This window comes from Serinus canaria, chromosome 1, assembly GCF_022539315.1.
Source record: "Serinus canaria isolate serCan28SL12 chromosome 1, serCan2020, whole genome shotgun sequence".
Classification (NCBI taxonomy): Eukaryota; Metazoa; Chordata; class Aves; order Passeriformes; family Fringillidae; genus Serinus; species Serinus canaria.
The window spans coordinates 101,471,599-101,489,622 of NC_066313.1; the positions used below are offsets into that span (position 1 = coordinate 101,471,599).

Genomic DNA, 18,024 nt, shown 5'->3' on the forward strand with positions numbered 1-18,024 from the left:
AGGGATTTAGATGATGGAAATGTAGAACAATGTATTACTGTCACTTAAATATTAATTGTGAAGTAGTATGAAGTCCTTTGGGAGACGTGAGTAATTATGACTTTTGTTTTAAACTCTGTTTTAGGTTTTTATGACAAGTTTATTTTGCTTCTCGACTTCAACAGCTTGTACCCATCGATTATTCAGGAGTTCAACATCTGCTTCACCACAGTGCAGCGACTGTCGTCAGAAGCACAGAAAAGGGCAGAGGTTTGAGTGCTTTAACTTGTGCCTTAAATTACACTGTTTTAACTTCAGAGTGCTCTCTGTGAATCAGCTCCTTAAGAAACTGTTCTTTTTCTTTTTTCTTTTTTTCTTTTTTTGTCCCCTTTCACACATAAAAAATGATTCTTGTTTAAAGATGTATGTGTTAATTTGTGGGTTGAGACTTCTTTGAATATTTTGTGTCTGTCACCTTCCTTTCTGTAATACTCTTACAGAATCTTGGTAAGTTTTTCCCATCTATTCTTAGTATCCCCCAAAACAAGATTTTTACTGAGGCTCTATGACCTTTTTCAGCCACACATCCACCCTAGCAATTTCTGAGCCCTTTTACTAGTTTCATCCTACCTTGACAGAGGCTTCCTGAAGTTAAGTTGCTATTTGTATATTTATGCAGATATACCTGATGGAGGTAGGTAAAAGCTTTCTCATGCTTTCTACAGGAAAGAACATGATTATGAGCTCAAGCCTTATTAGACATCAGGAAAACTATGTGTATGACTTGGGAGGGTGATGTTGTGACTGTGTGAGCTGTGGCACCAGCTTCACAAAAACTCTTGGTGTTCAAACTACCTTAAACACAACTGAAAAACCTCCTGAAGATACAGTTAGATGTACTGTTCTATAAGCAGCTGTGTTGGCTCTGGCTTATCCATGTCTGGAGATTCTCATTTCCTCAGCTGTGCTGAAACACTTGTTGGTGGAGCTGTGTTGTAAACTGAAGCATCAAGCTGGTCAGGTCTAAAGGTTAAAGCAGAGGCTTTTATTTTTAACTGGCATCAGCTCACAGGTTGGAATTAGTTAGTCCTGTAGCAACTGAAATATGAACACAGTGGCAGAAATGAGGAGACAAGTATGTGGAGTTCTGTCAGTAAGTTCCTTCAAGTTGTCTTTGGATTTTCCCTGCTTTCTGAAGTGTGCTTCATCCTGAAGCAGCTAATTTTGATTTCTCTCGCTGTATAATGTTTAATCAGGCTTTGGTGTAATTTCTTGACACAGTTCTCCTCAGACTGCTTTACTAAACTTGCCAACCTCACTATGTCTTTATTGCCCTTTCTGTCTCTTTCATTGTGCTTGAAATACCTTTGCATTTTTGCCCTTTCTTCAGTCATGCTAAGAAGGTGTCCTTTCTGCTACGTTGTTTTGCTGTAATCAAGAGTTGCTTGGGGTGGAGTTTTTGTTATACTTTTGTCAGTTGTATTAGTCAAAGTATCAGTTCCACAGAGCACCTGCTCCTTTTGACAGGTCTGAACACCGAAAGTACTTACATGATGATAAAACATGGATGTATTTTTCAGCACAGAAAGAATTGCTGTGTGTGTACTTCTCTTTATATTTTTGTATTTATCTATATATACCTAAGAATGAGAATGTGTGTGTGTTATTTATCTGGATTTATGTATATATATAAATAAATAACACACATTCTGATATTAAAAAAAAAAAAAACCTTCCTGCTACTGGTCCATGCCTTCTTTGTGTTTCTCCAAGAGTGAAACAGGCCCTATCCCCCAGCAGGGGCAAAGTAATACAGATAAACACTGCAAAAAAACCTCTCATGCTTGTTCTAAACTGTGCTTTGGACACTCTGCAGGAATTGGAACAAGCTGTAGAGTTTTGGGTTTTTTTTCCCCACCAGGCTTTTCACTTTTAATGCATTAAAATCTAATCTTCATGCAATAAAATAATAAGCAGCAGTGATCATTTCACAGGTCGAAGAAGAGGAAGAAATTCCAGAGCTTCCAGATCCATCTCTGGAAATGGGAATTTTGCCTAAAGAAATCAGGAAACTGGTGGAGAGAAGACGCCAAGTTAAGCAGTTAATGAAACAGCCAGATTTAAATCCTGACCTCTATTTACAGGTGTGTTTTATAGGACTCCGTTGATTTTTCCCCCTCTCCCCTTAAGTGCCCTGATCAGCCTCGTAGAATAGAGATGATTAGTAGTGAGCAGTGATTGTAATGTGCTTTATTTGTAGCCCATCACTGCTGCAGACTGTATAAAAAAGCTGTGAATGTAATTGTGAGCATTAAGTTCTGCTCCCTGATGGCTGTGGTTGGATCATTTTTCTGGTTGTGTTTCTTTTCAGTATGATATCAGACAGAAAGCTTTGAAACTCACTGCTAACAGCATGTATGGCTGCCTGGGATTTTCCTACAGCAGATTCTATGCCAAGCCTTTGGCTGCTTTGGTGACACATAAAGGGAGAGAGGTAAGTCATTAAACAAGTTATACACACATGTCAAAAGGCTGAATTTAAGCCACCTTCTTTTTTTCATTGAATACAAGAATGGTTTTGTTCTTGAACCTGCTTTTGATTTCAGAACTCTGAAGTTTACCTTTCTTGTGAAACTATTTGGTTTCAATGGGCCAGATTGTGGTGACAACAAAAAAAAAAAATCAAGGCTGATTTCATTTACAATGAATGAAATTCAATTATTTTTCCATTAATTTCTAGTTCTGCTTGATGGGTTGGTCTTTGATTTGGTGGTATACTTCAGCTTTGGATGAGCTTGCTTGTAGCAAGACTGTCCTGTGCCTGATATGACTTCCTGAAACCTTAAAGTTTGTGATAGGGCAAATTAATCATGGAGCCAATGGATTATGTATCAGGGCTTATTTTTGGAAACTCTTTGTTCCTTAAAGTTTCTCATTAGCCTCATATTTTATTGTAAGAGTTGCGCTTGACTAACTACTCTTGCTGTTGGTTAGGATGGTGGCTCAATGCAGATGACATCAGTTTTGTCCCTGTGAGAAAAATAATCTTTAATGATCCAAAACATACCACTGATATACAATTGTTGTCTTAAAACATAATGATTTTTGATATTAGTTCCTTATAAAAGAGAATACCAAGCAGGAGTCTGCAAAGGTGCCAGGAACAGTTGTGTCAGGATGGCTGGTTGATCTGGGAGATGGATGAGGTCACATCCCTGCTGACAGGCTCATCCTCCCTGTGATGTGAGGGCACACCCACATCACAATTCGCAGCTCAATTGCATTGGGGTGTTTTATTTCCAGTGACACATCTTTGTTTTTAATTATCTTCCTATCTAAACAATTCTCTTGAGAGAACCCCACGTTTGTTGTCTTCCCAATTTATGTAAGCAGTTATGTTTAACCTTACACATCTGTTTAACTCAGAAGTAATTTCCAAGTTTGGTAACTGCGAATGTGCCATGCAGCCATGTGAATTCAGAACTTGCCTTTAATAAGATCTTGTGCTTGTTAATGGAAGATTCAACCTCATGTTGCTATGAGGCTGGCACGCAAAGCAGCCTTTAAAAGTGACGAATTTACTACTTTTTTGTTTGGTTTTTTTTGTAATGATCTTCATGTGTGATATGGACCACCTGCCACAAACGTGGTATTCTGTGGATACTTTGCCCTCTCTTAAGATGGGGAAATACTTGTTTGCACAGCGAATTTATTCAGGTTTGTCTGTAAGGTATCAGCCATGAGATAAATATGTGAGATTCGGGTGTTTCTGCTTTATGTTCCAGAGTAATGGTGAAATGGGGAAAGCCTAAATAGGTGCTACAGAATGTGCTAGGAAGTAATTAGAGATGGTTTCTCTTACATATTTGATCTTTGGTTGGAAAAGATTTCTTACCTCCTAAATTCTGCCAAGCCTTTGCACCCTTTTGAGTTTTTGCCACAAAAGGTGACTCGAGGACACCTTAGTTTTCTGGTTTTAATGGGTTCTTTTTGTTTGTTTGTTTTAAGTTGATATATCTGATCTGGAAAATCATTACTTAAAATTTTTATATTAGCCTTTATATTCCTAGGTTTCCTCTTACCTCTCAGTTCTAATATAAAAGAAGTAAATGTTAAGTATCTGGAGGTTGGGTTCTCTGTGAGAAAAGGTTAATTAAAAAGTAACTGTTATGGAAAATTTATAGTCTAAATTTAAATAGCCTTTTCTGATCTGCAATTAATGCCTTTTTTTATACTGTTGTCAAGGGCACCTGAGTAAATGCAGGTAGGCTTGTAGAAGTCTAAGTGGGAAAAATATTGTGTGGGATGAAAACTGAACTTAATATTTGCACTAACACAATTACAGTTCAATCGTAAGTCTTAGCAGAATAATTGAAAGTGGGAAATATGTATTTCATGTTGGAGTTGTTAAAGCTCATCCTAGCATCAAGTTTTAATGTAGCTGAGAATGAGTTTTGATGAGTCCTGTAAATGGATGCTTTTCAACTGTGTGACTGACAACCTTTCCACTGAGGCTGTGGGAAGATTCAAGCACCTGATGCCAAGTGCTGAGTATGCCTCTCCTGGACTCTTAACTTCTCTTTGTGGTTCGGAGATGCTGGTGCAGTAAAAGCAGTGGAGCTGCCATGGGAGAGCTTATGGGGACTAAAAATACTTGTAATTGCACATTGCTGTTATAAAAACTTGTGGGACTGTATTGGTCAACTTCTGAACTATATTAGTAGAACTTGGCATGTTCACTTCATTTTGGTGGCAGAAGTATTAAATATGGCGTAGAAAAGTAATTTTAAAAAGCCACATCATAGAAGTAGATGATCCTTGGGGTCCCTTCCAACCCAAAGTATTCTGTAATTCTATGACAGTGTAATCCATAAAAGCTCAGTTCTCTTTGGTCAGCTGTAGAGAGATATGGGCCAGTGCTTGATTTTTACTTTCCTTCAGGGAGGGAATAGAAGTGTAACAAAGCCTTACATCCCTGGGCAGGGGCAGGCTGGGTCCAGCAGAGTTTAACCTGTCTGTGTTCCAGGAGAGCCTTGAAGGGGACAGTGTGATAACGGCGGGCAGGCTTCGCTAGATGGCGATAGAGACCTGGAGATCCTTTGTCAATTAACACTCATTTCTGTCAAAGTGTTTAAACCTTGATTATCGGCTTTTGCGATCGGGTCTTCCTTGTTTTTCATTTGTGGGTAATCATTAACAGGGGCATACCGATGTGAGTTTGTCAGAATTTAGGTGTCACAGGTAGACTGCTAAATTCTGACGTGTTTTGGAAGAAAAAAACTGCAAAAATTTGCAGTGGAAGTGAGTTAAAACTGTAGCTCAGATCTGTTTGACCATTTTGGCAAATGTAAATATTTTTCTTTTTTTGACTGTGAGAAATGCCTCAGGTTCAGCAAAATTAAAAAAAAAAAAATTAAAAATTCTACATTTGCAAACCTTTGATCAGGAATTTGTTAGAGGGATTCCTGGACTTTCCCCTCCACCCCCCATGCTACTAAGCCTTTGCCTGGACATTACTCTTGTTGTAACTATAGCAGTTGCTCGCATGGAAAAGTAATAGGAAAATATTTAATATATTTTTAGCTGTCCTTTAATGTAATTTAACAACTGGAAACAAGATGAGTTGGAGCTGTACAAGCAGCCAGCTCTGCACCAGCAGGCACTGTCGGGTCATGCCGTTCCAGCCTCTCTAAAGGACAAGCCTTTTGATGAAGTGTCAGTTGTCTGGTTTCCTAAATGCAGGATGCCGCTTGCTGCAGGGTTCTCCTACAGAACAGCAAAGTTGTTGAGAGAATTTAACTGTAGACAGCTTGCTTGCTAATGGCTTTCACTCAATGCTGAGGCCTTTTCCAGGTACTTGCTTTTTTTTCCGTGTTGTTTTTTGCTGTTGCATATTTTTGCCCAAGCAGACTTGCCTTTGATAGGAAAACAACACGTTTGCTGTTTTCAGCTGTGCTGACAGGTAGACCTAGTGTTCAAATATGCGAAATAAAAGGGGGAAAGAGGCAATTGGGTTAATTCCAACTTTCTCATTCAGATCCTTTAGATACATTCTCAATTAATAATTAGTTTAAGGCCCTGGCAGTCAAAAGGAAAGAATAAAAGCATGTTATTGCTCCAGTCTGGGAGAAGAATGGATGAGGGAGGAGAAAAATGAAGTGGAGAAAGATGAGCTCATTTAAAAAAAAATTAAGGGTAGGTAAGCAGGTTAATGGCCGTCTACTGTAATTATGATCTGTAAAGAAATCCAGGCATTTCTTTTTTTTCTAAAGTCTTGTTCATCCAGGGAAAATGATCATCAGCTGCTTTCTCTTGATTGCCTCTAAAGCATTGGTTATACAGTCTGCAAGGGTTGTCACGTGAATGGGGCAATTGACAGACTCCTGGTTTCTTCCATGTTGTACTGTGGGAGAAAGTAATTGCTAAAAGAGAGAAAGGAGCCTCTTCGTGTCTTGTTCCAAGCATGCCATCCATATTTAAACAGGGATTGCAACATCAATATAACAGTTTTGGAAGACATGGAACTTGATGGCGAAAGGCGAGGCAAAGAGTTTCTAATTGCTTTTAAATAGGAAAATGGCGACCCAAAATCATGGGAGAAATAGTGCTAAATTGCTGCATTGCCCCAAAATGGGAACTGCTGGGGTTAAATAATTTGCTACTGTTGTTAAATTTATTACTGTTTGTGCAACTGTGAGCCTGTGAAAAAGCTACGTATGTTACTCTGCATGCTGATATCCAAAATGAGGTAGAGTAGACAAGGAGAGGCTGCATACAGTCTGGAACTGTGAACTGGGTACCAAGTAGTAGAAAAATTATTCACCATCTTTACATTTGTTGAAATGTTATTGATAGTTAAGTGCAAGAGATGACATCTGGTCTAATACAGGATTTAGCATCTCCAAGGAGAGGAAACAAAATATTTCAATTAAGAAGAATGGCCAGAATATTTTGAGTGAGGAGGCAATTAGTGAGAAAGAAAAAAAAAATATTTTATTTTGTTTGACATGTTGGTATTTTTTTCCCCCTCTGGACAGAAAGGTTTTATTTAATGGGTATTCACTAGGAAATGTTTGGGATGATTGATCAGATTCAGATTGATTGTACAGCAAGTCAGATGAATAGAGACACCTCTTTTTTTTTTTTAACAGCTTATTTTAAGATTGTGCTATTACAAGAGGTGTGGTGCCTCTCACTTCCTGACTGCTGATTCCTGTGAATGGGTTAGAGCAATTGCATGGCCCCATGGTGAGTTGGATCAGCCTAGTGATCTGAGTTGGAAACTAACTCCAGAGGAAAACCAAATTGATTTCAGTTGGATCAATGGCTCAGTGCCTCACTGTGTGCTCTGAGAGCTGGTGGAAAGGAGGAGGTTGGGAAGTGGGGGCAGGCCCAGTGCGAGATGTTAGGGGTCAGGTATAACCAGCCATTTTTCAGCTCATTCCTGACTGTGAAACTGTGGGCTTACTGTTAATATGATCACACATGGAGGTTTTCTTTAGTTGTTGTTTTCTTTCTTTAGTACTTCTAATTTTTTTCTTATGGTTTCCTATCTTGTATTTTTTTTCCATCCCGGCAAAAGACAGATTTTTCCTCGTGTCGTATCTTAACCTGGCTGACCAGGTAACAACAAGATTTTGTCACCCAGAATTGTGGTAAAACTGAGAATCACAGTACTCTGGGAAGAGCAAGGTCTCTGGAACATTCTCTGTATCTGAGCTGTAGCAGTATGTCCCCATTTAAAAACTGTATGTTTTGGGTTGAGAGCTGACACCTCAAGATCAGGGGAGGTAGAAATGTCTCACCCTATCCAGTGGTAACAGGAAAGACTCTCAAGTGTTCAGTAAAGTATTAGGGAACCCTGAACCCTGCACCCTCCAAAGTCTGCCATGCTTCAGCTTCAGAATTACTAAAGAAATTCTTTAAACCTGTCTAGGGTATTGTGGAGATTAAAGGAGATCCTGCATAGTTCTCTTGTAGAGATGCCTTATTAAAAGGGAGACATGGGAGCACAGGTGCTTCACCGTGAAGGTTGAGAGCTTGAGCAGCATCACACCACCACTGGTAAACTGCCTTGGGTCTGTCTTCAAGCACATTTGTTTTCCAAACCCTCTTGTTAAGGTTAGAAGAATACAAATGCTAACTGCTGCTTTAATGTTTTTCTCCAGCCTGTATATTTGATAGCACTGCATGTCTTTGCAGTATGCATTTTCTTAGTTCATTAGTAGCTTGTCCAAAAATACTTGGGGTTTTGAGACTTCTGCAGAAGATGTTCTTTAGTATCTTGTTGCCTCACTCATTTGTGTCACATCTTCATCTTAAATTGAATGTTGGCTTATTCTAGAAGCCCTGGGCTTGGATACCTAGATGGCAATAAAGTTTTTGAAATAAAAGGTACTTCAAACAGGAGTTAAAAATAATTTTCATTTTCAAGCACTATTCCTAAGAAGATAAAAAACCAGTCTAACTGAAGTGTCTGTCTCCCACGAGACTTAAATAAATATTCATACTGTCCTTCAAAGATATGACACCTTGATCTCATTATCAAAAATGTTCATATATTTATTTCCTGGGAATCTTGCCCACTGTGCGATAGCTGACTTTTTTCACCACAATTTCTATTAGAAGTGTTTAGTTCCATCCACAATGAAATGATCTGGTTTTTTTTTTTTTCCTCTTGGATAAATACTCATTTGAGCCTACTAGGTCTGTTCTTTTCAGGTAGTGGTTTCAGGATGGTGATGATCCTACTTTGACATTTAGGAAGAGGCTGAAAGCTGGGTTCCCTCACTCTGCATAAAATTTTTGAGGATGGAATTAACTGTGATCTTCAACAACCTAAAGGGGAATGTCTAAAAGAAGCCAGAGATGCAGGGCCTTGCACCAGGCAGGTCTAGCCCTGTCTGGGGCCAGAGGTTGGGTTAAACAATGTCCAGAGATCCCTTCAAACCAAAGTCGCTTTATAACCGTCAGTTTAGAAGTTCCTGTAATTCTCATTGAGATTTATCATCAAGGTCAGCAAGATCCAACAGATGAAACTCATCATTTGAAGGGAAGAAAACTGGAAGAATGAAGATATGTTAGCAGTGATACTTGTTCTTACCATGCTGTTTTGGTTTCAGGGCTAAAAAGATAATGTTTGAGTACTTCAAATGCAGGTTTTGCTGTATAAATTAGGTGGTGTAGTCTGTTACATGTTATGTCCTTTCTATTGGCCTGTGCCCATATTCATTGGCTTAATTTAGAAGATAAGCATGAACAGCTTATGCTATTTTCAGCACCGAAATATACTTATGAGACAGATAAAAGAGTTGGTTAAGACCTTTATTTATCTGTGAAAGATGGACTGTTTCTACTGCTGCAGGTGCAATACCTTGTAAGGATATGGGAGGTCTTGGTGGGCAGCATCAGCAATTCTGGTTGGAGCAAGGGACTCTGGAGAAATAGGTGTAGTTTAACAAGCTGGGGCATACCTGATCTCAGCATTAGCAAGGAAGGTTGTAAGTCAGGCATACAGCCTAAGGTAATTTGTTTTGACTCCCTTTGTAGCAGAGAGCGGTGTGAAAGCTGGATGAAATAAATCCCCCAAATTTCAGAGCTTGATCAGTGATTGAGAGACACTAGCATTATGCTTACTCTCTGTTGGCTTTCCTTGCAGCAGTTATACATGATGTAATGCAGGAGATGTTTGGGTTGTGTTGTCTTTAGCTTCAGACTATGCCTTTATCAAATACATGTAAGGTTTCAGAGAAAATGATTAAATTGTATATATTGATATCTGCTTTGCAATTTGATACTTGTTTTGATAATTTCAACCACTAGGAATCTTTGCTCCTTAAAATCCTATTTCAGCACCTGGAATAGTTAAAAAAAAAAAATTAAAATACCAATTTCCCTTTACCGTTCCTGTTAATCCTTCTTTGTTTTCATATGTTTTAACTGGCAGCCTTTAGAAAGAGCAAGAGTTTATCCAGCAGTGTTCATCAAAAATATGGAATGATGGGACATCATTTGAATCTTATTGCAAGATTTACCACCTGACAGTCATTTCTCTGATCTTGTGCTAGTCTTGGTAGTTACATGAGACCAGAGAAACTTTAAAAGTTTGGATTCTGATGAATGATAAGCTGTGGTTTAAAAAAAAAAAAAAAAAAAAAAGAAAAAAAAAAAGAAAAAAGCGTTAATGCTTTCTTTCATATTATTTGCCTTGCCTAGTTCATGAAACAGAGCAGAAATTCCCATATTTGAACTACTGGAAGTTACCAGAAAAGTAGGACAGTGTAATAATCTGCTTTAATGAAATTCAGGGTGATATTTCCTGAAATGACTGGGTAAGCATAGAGGAGACCTTGAGGTACAAACACTTTTTTTTTTTTTTTTTTAATCCAAGGAAAGTGAAACTGCTGAGCAGTTGCCAGGAAGAAGGGTAGCTATCCTAAAGTAAGGGCTCTATACTTGGGCTGCTTTGCCCTTATGACTTGTTCTGTGTGCACTGCTGTTTTATTAGACAATACCTAATAAAACAGCAGTGCACACAGAACAATACACTTTGCACACTAAAAATTTCTTTCCTGTATTCTGTGATTTCAGTGCAAAAAAAGTTTCCAGTGTGAACTTCAGTTTTCTTCCTTGATGTTGTTAATTTTTTCAGGAATATTAAACTGTCGCAAGCTTTGTGCTGGAATTTGGAATCAGTAGGTGGAAGAATGACATAAAAGCTTAGGAATGTCTTAGTCCTGTGCTGGAGTGCATGCAGCCTCCTGGTTCGTTTTGTCCTGGTTGGAATTTTACTTGTTGACTCTAGAACTTCCTTTGTGATACCCTTTGATTTTTAGACAAACCAGATTTAAGTCAATGACAGCTGATGTTTTGGTTTTTATGTGTCTGCCTTCATTTCTTCCATTTCCTCCTCATCTCCCTCAGAACTCACTATCATCTTTGAACTTAGGTAAATACCATTTTTGTATTTGCTCAGAAATCTTTTGGTTTCTTTAAATTGTAATTGCACCTCTGCCTTGATGGTTTAATATGTATGGTACCTGGGCTTTTTGGTTCAATGCATATCTTCATATTTTTCAACTTCGAGTTAGAAGTAGTTCATCCTGGGGATAAAGGAAAATCAATGAGAAGCCTGTACTTAGACTGAGAACCCCTGCAGAAAGCTTTGATTAGAGAAAAGCTTCAGATCTGACTCTTGCACACAATTGTCCATCAGGTCACCAGTCATTTTTGTAGGTGCGACTGTGTGCCGCAGATGGTAGGGGTGGAAAAAGTCTGTTACATCATTTGTTAGCAAAGTGTGTACATAGTTACTTCAGCACACACACTTCAGTTTCACCTCTTGGTGATTTTTGTTGTTGTTGAAGGCTGTTGTCCTTCAAGAAGTCACTACTAATTTTAATTTTGCAGAGTTTTGATTTTACTGCTTTTTGTGATCACTAATTTTTAATAGACTTGGAAGACGAGCCTGCCTTCAGTAAAATGTGTTCATTGACAGGTGTCCCAAAGTTCTACATTCTTGGCAGCGGTCCAGGATGACAGAGCAGTAATGACTTAGAAACTGCTGTTCCTTCCTGGTGAAAGGATTGGAGGAAATCTGTGAAGTTATTAACTACTAGTCTCTTCTAACAGATTGTGAGGAGATCATTATGGCATCTAATTAGTTGAGATTACGTCCTTTATGCAGAATGTTTGGGTTTTTTTAATTCCTTTACATGCTGTCTTATGACTTGCACTATTAGGGTTTTTTTTTCTCCTCTCTTCAGTGTTCTGGATGGTTACTCTGAGGATTTGAGTAAGGGATCATGTTCCTAGCTCTGTGTGGTGTAATTAGCACAGCTATTTAAATGTTATCTGGAACCCATTTACCCGATCTGTCAGTTGCTGCTTAGTTCAGTGGAAATGCTTTTATGTAAATCACAGAACAATACTTCTGACTTGTAACAAGATTGGGCTGAATTTGGGGAACTGAAACACTTCATCCTGGAATAAAAATGTCTTGCTGAATCAATGATAGATTATGAAAGCTGCCACTTTTAAAAAGTGTATTATGCTAACATATGTATATGTATAAATTGAATTAGCTATGATACTCCTACAGTGAGAAACTTCCCACTGATTCTAAAAAAAAAAAAATTAAGGAAAAGAAGGAAAAGCTGACACACATGAAATTTTCCTCCCAATTTGCATGCTAGCTCTTCAGCTGATCTTAGAATATTTGGAATTGAGGCCTGAAGGGGTACAGGGCAGATGCTTTCCTTCTACTTTCTCATAATTTCCTAATGAAAGTAGTTCCTTCTGTGGCCCAGAGATAGTTGCATTTTATAGGGATCTAGTGGCATTTGTAATTATTTGATTGCTCTTAGGCTTCTGTGGAAGATAAACGCTTTTTTTTTTATTTCATTCAAATAAAAATAACCTTCCCTCCCACCCTCCTTCAGTGTGCTGACCTTTTGCCATCCCATATTTTGAAGGCAGATTTTGAACTTAGGGAAAATAATTACGGAAATTTCTCATCTTTCATATATGAGCAGTGCATGTAGGTCTGGGTTTTATTCAGAAGGATGGGTGTCTGACATGGTGACCAAGGAAAGATTAATTAACTGTGGCTTTTGTTTGTCTGTCTCAGTTTTCAGCCTGGAGTGTAAGCTTGTGTCACTTTGCTCTGTTATAAATACTGTGTTAAATTACAGCAATTTTTTTAAGAAACTGTTTGATTGTTTGCCAGGGATTCCTGAGCCATTTAGTAAGAGTTTGAGGGATCCTATTCCTTCTCTGAAAATCAGTGCCAATTTTGGACTGTGCAGCTGTCCCAATTTCCTTTTTATTAGTTTTCACTCTAGGAATAAATTTTTGTTGTCTGATGCTTATTCTGTTAGCATATTTAAAGTCAGTTATTTCCTTCCCCTGCATAGCTCTTGCTTTACTTTTCTCCCCTTTAGATTTTTTTTTTCTTAACGTGGAAAAAGAGATGGATCTTCCCGAGGAGATCTGATGGTAAAGCAGTATGAAGTGGCATTTATGTGACTATTCCAGAAATGATCCTTCTGTTATTCCATACAGTACTGCATAGCTTTTGGCTCAGCTGGCCTGCATAATAGGGGATAGCCTCGCTGCTAAGCCAAGCAGCTCCTCTTTGCTTTGAAGAGCACGTCAGGCATGTGTGGCAGTAGATTATCACAATTATCAAGTATCAGTTCTGACTTAGTATTTGTCCCTGGCCTTTTCCATCTTAACTTGAGGAAAGTCTGTTCTGTGACTGTCTGTCAGCTCCTCTCTCTGAGAAGAACTGTGGATAATAGTTTATTAATAGTTTATGTTGTACATAGACATCACCATAGACTTGCTATATAGCTCTTCAGCATAAAGGGGTATTTTGCAATTTTATATGCACAAGATGCTCCTTTCATTATTTAATCTCTTTTGGACAGGCAGTGTTGGAAGCAGACATTGTCAATGGGTTTGTTATGGCTCAGTAAGTGTTTCTTAACTTTAAAAAAACCCCAACCAACTTTTTGAATGCTTTGCATAATATAGATTTGTTGGGTTTTGTCTTTAATTTTTGGCATATGTGTCGTGGCCAGTAGTTGTTTTAGGACTACAGTTATCCACCCTAAAGAGACCAGCTATACTTGTTCCCTGGAAGGAAGACTTTATGCTCTCTTAGGTTCTGAGCTTGTTGGGAGAGAGGGAGTTTGGGAAAACCTGAGCCAATATGCGTACTCATAATGAAGAACCTCTTTTCCATGTTTTGCTTTTAACTGCTTTTGAAATGAAATGGGTGTAGGTCCTTAAATATTTAGTTGTCTGTTCTTAATGTTCAGAAAAAAAAGCAGCATGAGCTGCAGATAGATTTTCTTATATGGCAAGTAGTTGGTTTTATTTTTGTTATTTTATTTCTGTTTTCCTCTTTCCCGTTTTCCGTGTTTTCTTCCTAGACCAATAATTGAATGTGCTTCTTGGTGTGTGCTTGCTTGGGAATAGGGATGCAACAAAGTGAGATGTGGAATTGTTGATGGGATAGTTCAAAAAGAGATTAATTGTCCAAAAATGCTGGCAGCTTCTCTGATAATTGCGGTGTCTGCAAGTTAATTTGTGAACATGAAAACATGAAAATTACTTTTATCTCAGTGCTTAGTTCAGTCAGTGTGTCAAGAAGTTAATTGTCAAGAATAAAATGATCTAGAGAAGATAGCTATGGGTCTTCAAGTCACAAAAATAACCTGGAAACACTGGATGCTCAGAACTGGTCAAGAGAAATACTGCATCACACTAAAGGACAAGCAACTTTGTGATTCCATTCATTGAGTCCAAAAGTGTGCAAGAGTTTAGAAAAGACTGGATAATTAGTCCTCTTCTGTACATACAGAATTAAAATAGCAAAAATTTATTGACTTCTCAAAGCCAATCTTGAGAGTCAATGTCAGGATTTAAGCAAATTTTTGTTCCCTGGAAGCTGAGAAGGAAGCTCCTTGTGGGGAATAGGGCTTCAGGTGCTTTGCTGAGCTGCAGCTGATACTGGACTTTCTGGGAAAGAAATGTAGATGGGTTACACACGAAGTCTTCACGTTAGGGTGACAGTCACTGTCTAACTAGGTTTGGCTTTTGATTTTGTGTTTCGGGTGTTTTTTCTTCATTATTTTTTCTACAGAAGAGAGCAGCTGGGTAAGATCTGTAGGGGTTGTGCTTCCAACTCTGCTCCTTTTTTGCTGATGCCTTGTGTTGAACTCTTCCTGGAGGATGAAATGTCTCTTGGCACATTTGTTGCCATCTGCTGTTTGTCTCTGTTGATAAGGCTTAGTTAGCACTTTTCCTAGGAAAGTGCATGACATAGTTTCAAAAACTGCTCCATTTACCTGTTGCTGTGGGACTAGGCACATGTTTTCCAGCTGGTACATATCATTACAGTTTCAGATGACTAACATGAAAAATGATAATTGGAGCTACAAGCCTATTACGTAGTAAGCTTTAATTAGTTAAACTGCTTCGTATTAGTTTACCGTTGGTGCTAATGCTCTTGAAATTAATTGGCACTAAAGGGGGTTCAAAGTTTATATGCAATCATTGTTGTTATAATGTGCTATATTACTAGGTAACTTGGCTTATTAGGTGATTTTGTTCTCAATTATTGCTGCAAGTCAACAAGGACAGGGTAATTATCTCACAAACAATAGCCTTGCTCCCAAGACAGATGCGACCAGACCCTTCCCGTGGAGTTCTGCAGTGTTCTAGCAAATAGGCAGGGGAAGGAGATCTGCATATGTCACCCAGCAGCAGATGGGGAAGATATTTACAAAGTAGGATAGCACACTTTCAGATCTTCTGTTATGCTAATAAAGTTTTTGTGTGAGAACACAGCAATGTCAGTCTATAAATGACATCAACCCCTGGCATGTGCAGGCCATCAAAGCAAACACAGAATGCCTTTGTATGCATAGCTGGACAGTGTAAGCCAGTTGCTACTGGAGTGAAGGTCATCTCTCATTTTCCTAGAATAGACTGAATACCTAGCATACACATTGATTAAACTTTGCTTCTTTTGAACACAGGTTGTATTTTTGTTAAAATGGGAAATTTAAAGTAATCGGAATTTCTAGACCCCATAGGAATTTCACTTTTAACTTGTTGATGCACTTTGTGCCACTGGTGTAGTATAATATGGCTTATATCAGCCAACAAGCATCTCATAGAAGAAATAATAAATTGAGCTGATTAATATTACCTAGTAAGTATAACACATTGTTAATTAATAACTATTTAATTCCTAAGCACAAATTTAAGATGGTAGATTTTATACCAGAAATTAATTGCAAATGCAGATGACTTTCCTTAGTGGAAAAAGGAAAAATTACAATGGTGAAACTGTGGAATACTGTGACTGAGCAGTGCAAATGTGCATCTCTTGTTGGTTACTCTCAAAAATGCCTTCAGGAGAAGGTTCATTGAATCTTCAGATTTTAAGTATCTCGATCTGAGTTCTGACACTATTCTAAGCCCCTCTTTACAGCCAGCATGTAAATCTTTATTTAGGGCCATCTTTCAGCAACTGCACACAGCAGGTCAGGTATTTATTCCATCCCAGGAAACTGCTGTTTCCAGAAATAAAAAAGGGTAACCGCTACATCTCCCTAATTTTCTCTGTCACTTATTTACGTAGAGATTGAGAAGTTTTGCAGGAGCGTGTGTTTGTGAATGGACATGCCTTGTGTGAATTTTAAAGATGTCATGGTGTTTTAAATGATAAAGGTGGATAATTACTTTGAATGGTAGGCTGCTGAAAATATCTGTGGAAGTTTACAGTGGATGATTCTTTGTAGCTGCAGTGATTTTGCCCTCTCTGAGCAGTATCAGTTTACAAGTCAGAATCTTGAGTTTGTGTAGATATTATAATGACTTTAAACACTGATGGACATAGGATCAGCTTTGTAGGAATAGTTCTGGAGATAGGAAGTAATTTTGGGTATTTTAAGCTAAGTTGTTAAACCTACTTTTTAGAATTTTTTTTTGTTGTTATTGTTCTATTCTTTAGTATTTACAATTATGACATTTAATTATCTCTTTTAGGAGATTGTAGATCCCCAGAATAAAAACCATGAAGAGTGCAGAAAAAGCAATCCTTGTGGCTTTCACAAAACTATCACTCTTCAGGCAAGGGGTTACAAATGTGGAAGTACAGGGCACTGCAGCTTCAATTATGTGCAACCTGTGAAGATACAGAGAAACCTAAGTGGCTGTTTTGTTTGTTTTACTTTTTTCTGTAAGGAGGAAAAAAAGAATTCTTTGTTAAATCATTGCACTGTAGATGTGATGATTTTAAAGGTATCTCTTAAGTGTGCCTATTTGATAACATAGAGGGCTCCTCAGGAGTGGATTCATTTTGATATTTTAGCCTTGAAACCAAGTTTCTGTGTTTGAGTCTACTAAAACTGTTGGTGTCATGTGTCTAATAACCCTGAATCTGCTTGAATAATGATACAGCCTCCTACTTAGTCTGTCTACCTCAAGGGAATAACCGAGCAGCCATCGTGACAATATTGCTCTGAGCCAACAAAATACAATTTTCCCCAGAAGTTGGCTTTGAAGCATGGATTATTTTTAAGGCAGTAGTGAGAAGTGCCCTGAAATGAGGCTCAATGAGGAACAAGTATCTATCATGGCCAGTGAAGTTGAAAAAAAACAAACCAAAAACCAAGATAACCCAACTTCACTTTGTTTAAAAAGATAGCAAGATATCCATCCTTATGAGTAGAATTATATGATGAGTGTTTTAGTGGGCTGGGCTGGATTTCTTAGCAGATCATTCTGCCATGCAGCAGTCTACAGGCTGCTGCAGTTTTGCTCCATAAAGCCTTGAAGCAGTTGTGTTTTTTGGGCTTCCTGCTGTGACAGAGACCATTGCTAGTCACCGGAACCAAGAACCAAAATGTTGTAGATGTCTGATGTCTCAAAGGTTTCTGAATCAATTTGGAATTTCTAATGCATCTCTTCATTCTCTTTCCTCCTCACTGTGGCACAAATTCTCTTGTATAATCGGTTTCTGGTATTAGTTGGTGCAGATTCAGAGTTGGCAGCATAAATGAGCCATGTTTCAGTTCTTAGCTTCATGGTGGAGGAATTGCATGAAGGTGGTGGAGGATTTCCCATAATTTGTGTTAAATCAAGGTCCCATGCTTTGCTTCTAAAAATTATGCTGTCACTCAGGCTGAAGTTACAAGCTTGTAGACTATTTAGTTAAATTTTATGGCCCATGTGTGATTAAGGAAGGTCAATAAGGAATCTCTGCAGTCTTCTGCCACAGTGAAACATTGAAATTTATGTGACATTTTGGATAAAATTTTAATGAAATGGATGCCTTTCATGAAGGGAACTCTATGCAGTTGTAACAAGTCGTGTGTGCTTGGCAGGAGAGGAACTGTCTATTACTCATTTGGCATAACATAAAAATATTTGTACTTAAAAATGAGTATTCAGTAATTGGACCTTTTATTATTTTCCTTGTTTAATGCAGGGAGGTTTCTTTGTTTATGTACTAAATGTTTATGAAAT

At 38.1% G+C, this 18,024-nt stretch overlaps 1 protein-coding gene across 1 annotated transcript in view; it reads left to right on the forward strand.

The window, feature by feature from the left end:
* The window catches only part of POLA1 (DNA polymerase alpha 1, catalytic subunit), a 186,044-nt gene that overhangs the window by 29,743 nt on the left and 138,277 nt on the right, over positions 1-18,024 (forward strand). The window contains 3 exon segments of the mRNA XM_030234270.2: positions 125-249; positions 1,974-2,123; positions 2,351-2,473. Of these exon segments, the coding sequence (XP_030090130.2) occupies positions 125-249; positions 1,974-2,123; positions 2,351-2,473 (398 nt within the window).